This window comes from Crocuta crocuta, unplaced genomic scaffold (assembly GCF_008692635.1).
Source record: "Crocuta crocuta isolate KB4526 unplaced genomic scaffold, BGI_CrCroc_1.0 scaffold426, whole genome shotgun sequence".
In the NCBI taxonomy this organism is placed as follows: domain Eukaryota; kingdom Metazoa; phylum Chordata; class Mammalia; order Carnivora; family Hyaenidae; genus Crocuta; species Crocuta crocuta.
In genome coordinates this window covers 478,787-487,948 of record NW_027532452.1, presented here as the reverse complement: position 1 = coordinate 487,948, position 9,162 = coordinate 478,787, and the positions used below count along the sequence as shown (strand labels likewise).

The 9,162-nt window shown below is 37.1% G+C and overlaps 1 protein-coding gene across 1 annotated transcript in view; it reads left to right on the top strand.

Annotated features, from left to right (window-relative positions):
• Positions 1-9,162, top strand: part of GFM1 (G elongation factor mitochondrial 1) — a 48,126-nt gene that overhangs the window by 33,146 nt on the left and 5,818 nt on the right. The window contains exons 14-15 of the mRNA XM_077779422.1: positions 3,473-3,635; positions 5,373-5,517. Coding sequence (XP_077635548.1) covers positions 3,473-3,635; positions 5,373-5,517 — 308 coding nt within the window. The remainder of the gene's footprint in view (positions 1-3,472; positions 3,636-5,372; positions 5,518-9,162) is intronic.

Here is a 9,162-nt window from a genome sequence, read left to right as displayed (position 1 = left end):
CAAACCTTCACTTTGGCTTGTTGGCTTGGAAATAGAGATTCTTTGCTTTTTTTCTCAAAATAGATTTTTGAAGGTTCTTTAGGTAATCATATGTGTTGTGGCACTTTTAAAACTAAATTTAAAAACATGTTTGTGATGTATTGTAATCAAATGTAATACCCTCTTCAATTTACTAATAAAGTCCTTATTTGGAGTAAATATATATATTTTTTAAATGTAAGCAGTGAGGCATTCCTGTTGTTTCTAGGTATTTTAGCCAACAAATGTCAAGTAAGTAGTGGATGCAGGGGTTAGCTTCTCTTCTTAAGGCTTTTTCTCAAAAAAACTGAAGGTTGTTTTACTTTTTGGGGGGTGAGAAGGCGAGTAAACTCATCTGAGAGTAAACATCTTAGGTTGTCCTTATGTGTTTGGGGGCGGGGAGAGTAGGTATGTGAATTGTTTGAATAGTGTGTTTCTGTGATAATGTCCAGGAAAGAGAGACTGAGTACATTCTGATGATGTTGAAAGAGCTTTTTGCTGATGATAACATTTTTAGTTTCACAAATAGCTAGTTAACATCTCCTAATTACTACCTGTTAGAGTTGTGAGAAATACAATATGTGAGCTTCCTAGATAAAGTCACCATTTGAAGCTTTATGAGTATGGTTACCATCTTTGCAGGTCAAAGCTAATTATGTAGCTTGTGACATATTAGGCATTTACTAAAAGTATACGTGATAATTTATGTTCTTTTGTAAGTATAATTATTGGGACGCCTGGGTGGCTCAGTCAGTTACGCGCCCGACTTCGGCTCAGGTCATGTTCTCATGGTTCATGGGTTCAAGCCCCGTGTCCAGCTAGCTCAGAGCCTGGAGCCTGCTTCAGATTCTCTATCTCCCTCTCTCTTTGACCCTCCCCTCCTCATGCTGTCTGTCTGTCTGTCTCTCTCTCAGAAATTAAAAAAAAAAATGTAATTATTACTTTAAAACGTAACTTTAAATTATTGCTTTAAAATGTTTTAACATTACTAAAATCACTTAAATAAAACATTTATTTAACTAGATGTTAAATGAACTGCATTAAGACATTAAGAGACTCTTATTCCTATACTTGAGTCCTTAAAGCTTTATGATTGGTTAGTCAAGAGTCTGTTATCCTCAAATTTGACTAATGTATGGGCTCCCTTTAAAGTAACAAAATTATTGTGGGCCTCTGGGATCAAGTAAATTATTATCATTTGATGTAACTACACAAACGTAAAAGTGTCTATGCTTTGCAACTTTGGTACAACAATAAAATCAAAGTAAATCTACATAATAGAAATAAAATCAGCACAGTTCTAATTAACATTAATTTTATCGTGAGAGATGATGCTTTTCCAAAACTATATTGCCTTTCACAGCATGCTCATGGTCTGATGACCGGTATGGGTTCCTTTACCTTCAGCAGGCCTATTAGCTGCCTACCAAGTGATGTCTTTGTTCTCCCGCCTCTTTTTTGAGCTCTTATAAAGTCTGTCTTAGTGTACCACGCTCTATCACCTTTTGAAGTGAAGGCATCATTTGCAGGTCACATCATTGTATGCTCTTATTAGCCCTCTAGGAAAATGTTTGGTTAAGAGTATTGGTTTTGGTGCAAATCCTGGCTCTGCCACTTAATGGCTGTATCATGTTTGGCAAGTTGTTTCACTTCTGTAAAATGGTGATAGAAATAGTACACACGTCATAGTTTGTGGTGAAGCGTCAATAAAACACAGTCCGTGAAAACTGCTTAGCACAGCCTGGCACCTACGTGTTCCACTATTTGGCATCCACTTAGGATTCAGACATGGTCCCTGAAACTGCATGGATTACTTGTTTGTGACCTGGTCCTTCAGAGCAGTGCTGTCTAGTAGAACTTTGTGCAGTGATGGAAATGTTCTGTCTCTGCTACCCTGGACAGTCGCCACTTCCCATATTTGATTGTTGACCACTCAAAATGTGACTAGTACAAGTAAGGAACTACATTTTTAATTTTTAAAAAGTTTATAATTTAAAGGTAAACATCTGTGGTTAATTAACCTATAAATAGCACAGATTGAGTGCATATTAGTACAGATGTTATATTATTGTCTAATTGAAAACACAATTTTAAATGTCTCAGAGAACTTGTGCGTACCCGAATTTGTCAGTGGACCATGGGTTTGGAGTCCCTTCAGTAATTCTCTGATGCTTTGGTAGCCGTTTCTCTTCTACTTTAGTTATGATAGCTAGCTTTTTCCCTCCCAGGAAGGTTAACCTTTCAGCATTTTGTTTTTCCACAGCCTGTCCTGAAGCTCCTGGCAGCTGGATGATTATATGAAGGCAGCTCAACAGGCACATTCACACTTAGGCTTTTAATGAAATCTCTGTATTCCAAGCTGTCATCTCCTAACAAAATTAACATTTACTTCTTGCAAACTACTCAAAGATCTGTATGTAACACACCCATTAATGTCCATTTACCTGCAGTTATCTGAGATAATTTTGATAGCGGCTGGCCTCTTTCATCTTTGGGTCTTGAGGAAGGTTTCGTTAAAAAACTTTTTTTTTTAACGTTTATTCATTTTTTTTTTTTGAGAGACAGTGAGCGGGGGAGGGGCAGAGAGAAACACACAACGCAGAATCCTAAGCAGGTTCCAGGCTCTGAGCCACCAGTACAGAGCCTGGTGTGGGGCTCGAACCCACAGACCTCGAGATCATGACCTGAGCTGAAGTCGACTGCCCAACCGACTGAGCCACCCAGGTGCCCCCAGGAAGGTTTCATTTTAAAAGAAGAAATGTCTTGCAGACAGTAGATACCATGAAATTTTTTTCCAATGAAATAGTGTATGTTTACAAATGTTTAATATGCATATAAAGTGCTTATTCTTTTTATGTTGCCATTAGTGGTTTGAAGTACACACTGAGATGTCTGTATATGTGTCTCTTTGAATGACTTAATGTTGATCGTTATTTTACCATTATTTATGGGTGTCAATCCATCTGCAGCTCTGTTCACTGGTATTGCATCACTCCATAACTTCCAAGTAGTAAACACAAATAGACAAACCATCTGATTAAGTGAACTGCACAGCTTCTATTTTCGTGTGACTGTTTTCGTTGTAGAGATTTAAGAAGAGAGCACTGTGTCCCAGGGAAGGGAGGCATTCCAAAAGAAGAGAGTGAGCTCTTTGGAATGTAGGTTACTAGAACAAGAACCTTAGATGGACTTTTCACATTTTTACTTTTCTATTTACGAGGTAAAGAATTGGCATGATTAAAACCATGCATTACTTTGGTGTTGTACCTCACCATACTTACCTCCAAGTAAAAACAGGAAAGAGAGAATTACTTTTTAAATAATGGCAAAGTCATTATGTTCAAAGAAAAAGTAAAAATGGTGAAATGTGGTTTTTAATTTAACAGTAGGAGTCGTTTCGTTTTGGTAATTACATAATGCTGTTAAATTTTTTTTCCTCCTAAATCACTTTCAGGTTTGAATTTACACATAAAAAACAATCTGGTGGTGCAGGCCAGTTTGGAAAAGTGATTGGTGTACTGGAGCCTCTGGACCCAGAGAACTACACTAAGTTGGAATTTTCAGATGAAACATTTGGGGCAAACGTTCCAAAGCAGTTTGTGCCTGCAGTAGAAAAGGTAAAAACAAAAATAACTTTACCTTTTTTTCAACCAGCTTATTAATAAACATATCAAATCATATATTTTTTAAAGTTTTATTTATGTAATCTCTGCACTCATTGTGGGGCTTGAACTCACAACCTCAAGATCGAGAGTTGCATTCTTTTCTGACTGAGCCAGCCAGGCACCCCTCAAATCGTATTTCTATCACATTGTCTCTCATGGTTCATTTTAGTTACCGTCCTGCTTCTTTTATCTGATTGTTAAGTGTTCCATGTGATTTAGAATCTTCAATTGATTAAGTTCAAGAGCTATAAACATGCTATGACAATGTGGGGGGAAATCATTGTTGCTTAATTATTATATTTCTTTTGATAAATTAAACCTACATCATTAACTGTAATCAGGATTCCTAATATCTCAGTTCTCCTGTCTTCTCTGCTATTGATTAATGTGATCTTTGGTAAATCATGGTGTTCAGAGCCAATTTCTTCAACTGAAAGTAAATAAAATACTTAAACCTCAACCCCTCACAAACTTGAGGACCAGCTAATACTCTCTGACATTTCTTTGTAAATTGTGAAGTACTTTGCACATATAAGGAGTTAGTGTTTTGTTTGCTTTCTAGGTCACTGACTTTAAGACTATTGTAAACCTCCAGCAACTGTCTGTTCTCATAGATTGAGATTTTTAGGTTTTCATTTATTCTTTTAATTTAGAAATATGTACTAATAGATTTTAATTTTGGTTTTAGTGGTGGAGGCATTTTTGGTGATTAGTGTATTTCATTCATTATACTTTATTTCAGTACAATAAATATTTCATCATTCTCATACTTTTAGGTTATCTTCTATTCTCCAAGATTAATGTAGGTGAAGGAAAGCTTATAAATGAAATGACTAAAAAAGAATTGCAAACTTATCAAGTTATACCTTTAAAATATGTTTAGTTTCTTGTTTATCAGTCATACCTCAGTGAGGTATTTTTAAAAAAAAGAACTGCATGGGGCACCTGGGTGGCTCAGTCTCTTAAGCATCTGACTTCGGCTCAGGTCATGATCTCACGGTTCGTGGGTTCGAGCCCCGCGTTGGGCTCTGTGCTGACAGCTAGCTCAGAGCGTGGAGCCTGTTTTGGATTCTGTGTCTCCCTCTCTCTCTGACCCTCCTTTGCTCACACTGTCCCTGTCTCTCAGAAATAAATAAAACATTAAAAAAAATTTAACAAAGAACTGCATTAGGAAAAATAAAATTACTTTTGAATTCTGGTTCTTACTGACATATATAACGTTAAAGCTATAATGTATGATCTGCTGATGAGGTGCAACAGGGACGGGTGTATAATAGGAGCTCAGGACGTAGCTGTTGAGCCAATGTCAGTTTTGATGGAGGTACTCTTATTTGCCTTTCCCCTGTTTCCTCCTCCCAAAGTTAAGAGCAGGCTGTCTATAGAATGGGCTAGGAGAGCTGTGTAATTGCTGAAGATGGGAAGGGTGAGCACTTTCAGCATCATTTTCAAACCAGCTCACACCTTTACATGATATGCTTTTCCAAGGGACTGTTCATCCAGATGCCACAGTAATAAAACTTAAATAGTTAAGGTGTTCAACTTTTTAAACCTCTTTTTCTTTTTTGGAGGGGTGAAATGTAGTATTCATAAAATGCCTAACTTCTGAACAGTAAAATGTTTGGATATTCTTGGTAATTCATCTGCAAGTGAAATTCATTCTCTCCAGAGGTTGTGTTCATTCGTTAACAGGGGTTTCTGGATGCCTGTGAGAAAGGCCCCCTTTCTGGTCACAAGCTCTCTGGGCTCCGGTTTGTCCTGCAAGATGGGGCGCATCACATGGTTGATTCCAATGAAATCTCTTTCATCCGCGCAGGAGAAGGAGCTCTCAAGCAAGGTATTCTGAGTGCTGGCACTTGTCCCGACACTGTGTCTTTTTTCCCTGCTAGACCATCAGAGCCTCAGAAGGCAGCACTGTGTTTTAGTCTTGTCCCCCCAAGAGCACCAGGCAACTCACCAGGGAACATGGCGGGTTCTGGGCATAGATTTATAGAATTGAAGTGAGGACAGATTACTGTGTTCTCTTCCTTACAAAATAAAAAGCCTACCTTGTTCTCTTAAATTACCTAGTAGTTTTCGTATGCTTAAATTTATAGATAATCTGTAAATTCTGCTTTTAATAGGAAAGATAGAAATGCGCAGATTTCTAAGAAATATTTTTATAGAAACATTACAGTCATGCTATTTTTAGTGACTTATTCAGATGTCAGGAAATCCATAAATTTGTATGTAATTTTTTTATGTATGACATTGTAGGCTTGTAGGTATTTTGAGAATGGCAAAGTAGTTTGAACCTTGTACAGAACTGCTAAAATTGTGACCCTTTTCCTCACAGAGTAAAGCTGTATTAAAACCCTGATGAACCAGAAACCTAAACAACAGCAAATATATCTGATCCATTGCTTTTATTTTTTTTTATGTTTATTTCTGAGAGAGATAGAGACAGAGCACAAGTGGCTGAGGGTTTAGAGAGAGCAGGAGATACAGAATTGGAAGCAGGCTCCAGTCTCTGAGCTCTTAGCACAGAGCCCATCACGGGGCTCGAACTCACAAACCGTGAGATCATGACATGAGCCGAAGTTGGACGCTCAACTGACTGAGCCACTCAGGCATCCTTGACTCATTGCTTTTAAAAGAGAAAAGCAAGTAACAAAGCAATTTGACATCAGGGTTACTCAACAAAGGAATTTGAAACTTCTATCTTGAACCCAGAAAGTTTCTGTCATCTTTTCTGTATTCATTATTAATAATGTCCATATAGACACAGCAATTATATTATGATTGACAAAACACTTCAGAAATATTTTTATCAGAGTGTCAAAATGGACAGTGGAAAATCAGATAAATCATAACACATTTTTAAAGCATTCTATAAATCACAATTTTATTGATTCTGTATGAATTTTGGACTTTGAGTTCATTGTTCTTCCATTTGCATCTATGATCAGGTGTGGGGCAGTGGTTGGAGAAGGTCACTCATTTCTTGACCAGACTAATTATTTCTATTACTTAAACCAATGGGAGCCATGAGTAATTTGTATCTTAGCTTTTCAGTTGTGAAAAGGAGAGAAAATCCTTCATTTTCTTTATTAAAAGTGCAGTTGAAATCTGTGATCAGGAAATATTATCATAATCTGAGGATTATGTTGATAAGAAAAAGGGAAATTAAGTCACAAAGAAAATAAGATTTTGTTAGGCGTAATTCACATTAAAACACCTGTCTCTTTCCCTCTAGGGTGTTTACCACTTTAATAAATAATAAGGTAGACAAATTAGTTGTAATCACCTTATGTCCTTTTTTTCAGCTTTATTGTAGTATACTTGACAAAACTTTAAGATATTTTAAGTGTACACATGATTTGATATACGTATATATATTGTGGTACATTCTACAACTACAGTTAAATTAAAAATTGCCAATTGGTCTGTGCTGGTTCTTGACTAGAAATTGGTAGCTTTCCTGGAGATAATTGGTATGGTTGTCAGTTAACAACTAGCCTCATTGTCTTTTTTAATTGCTCCTGTATGAAATATAATTAAATGTAGATACATATGCCCATAATATACACGTATATATCCATGAAAGCAGTCTGTATATGAATATTAACCAAGCAGTTGAATATGTGCCATTTGCTTTTTTAATTAACTGTACAAATAATGTAAGTGTGATTAACTGCCTGGTGGGTGTGCACTAGATGGTAATTGGGGAATTTTGTTTGTTTCTTGCCAGAAGAACATGTGTAAATAAGCAGGATACTAGCATGAAAATGAATTACTGTGCTGTTCATTCATGTGTTATTTAATCAACCATGACTGAAAGACAAAAGTCTATGAGGATGAAAAGAAGTTCTTAGTTCAGTAAGAAAATCAGCTTTTCATGCATATACCTCTATTGAATGCCATATGAGAGTTTGGAGGTGAAACGTTGATAAATGAGCCTGGTATCAGAGTAGCTGAAGCTTATGAGCTATTCTCCATTATCAAAATTGGAAGAAAAATAGTTCACATTCTAAGGTATGTTTTCATTAAAAAAATGAAAACTGGAATTGTGTTGAGTTGCAGTTTAAATTTTGTTCCTGAGATTAATCAGTGATGTAACTAAAACTGAAATATAAAATTGGATATTCTTGGTCACAGGTATGACCATTGCCATCATTTTCTGTGGCCAGGTTCTAGAAAGAGCACTATGCTTGGTCTCCCCAGAAACATCACGCTTGTAGCCATCTACAAGAGAAATAAAAGCCTAGCAATTAAGAGTTAGCTCATGTAACTTGACAGTCCTCTTTCTTTGCTCTCCTGCCCCCGTACGTGATGGGCTTAGAGTTTAAATCCCAGCTCTGCTCCATGTTTACTGTGTAGAGTTGCTCAAGTCATTTGAATTTCCCCCAGGCTGCTTGGAGATAGTAATTCCACACTATTAAATGAAAGATTGTAGAATTAAATATAAGAATACATTTGAAAACACTTGAGCATGCAAACTTGGGCATTGAATGCTAATCACTCTTTCCTTCATATTACCTTTGACCTAGTACTGGGCCATGCCACCTGTTCCCCAGCTTCTTGTCTCAGAGTGGTCATAATAACACTTATTGATCACTTATGTGCCGTGTATTATGCTGAGCACATGAATTATCATATCTTAATGTTCACAGTGACCTTACAGTTGGAAAAACCTGGGACTCAGAGCAGTTAATTGAAAGGCTCAGGTTACATGATAGTGGCAGAGCTGAGATCCAGACAAAAGTCCTAGCCCTTGACCACTGCCTCATATCTTCAGCACCTGGCCTGGTGTTATCAGTGGGATTCCTTATGGACTGAAATAAAAATACTATCACCTCTGCCCAACGCTTCAGTCTTCAAAGTTCCTATGATGATACTGGTATTTTTACTTATTATCTTAAAAACCACAGACCACATGGATCTGTTGAGAAAAAATTGCTCTTAGGAGTTGGCTGTCATGTGACTGTGAATATGGCAGGGCGAATTAGCTCCCGAGTCTTGTCACATGGGTTAGAAGAAGGCATGAGTAAGGCTAAGATTCTTTGGAAGTGAGTCAGCAGGTAAATTGAGGGAAAAAGAAAGTTAAAAGGAGGGGAGCAGAATGTGAGAATATGAAACAGAACTAGACAGGACATCCTCAATAATTAAGTGATGGGCACTGTGTACTTAGCCCTTCCTTCCCTTTAAATTATGACCGTTTCACAATCTAGCTCTTTTATGTTACTGACCTATTGAAATACTGGATAATATGTACTATGTATTCTCTGCACACATCTTCCCGGCTGCCTTTTTCTTCATCAACTGCATTTATTTAGAGCCAAGGAAGCTCTGCTATTATGATAACCCAAGACGTCATGAAAAATAGAGCTGTTTCTACCGTGTAGAACTGTCCGTGTAGGGTTCTTCAGGGCTTAGGTGATGGAGCTTAGGAGGCTGCAAAGTTCAATTATTTCCCTTTTTTAGAAGATTCACTAATTAGGAC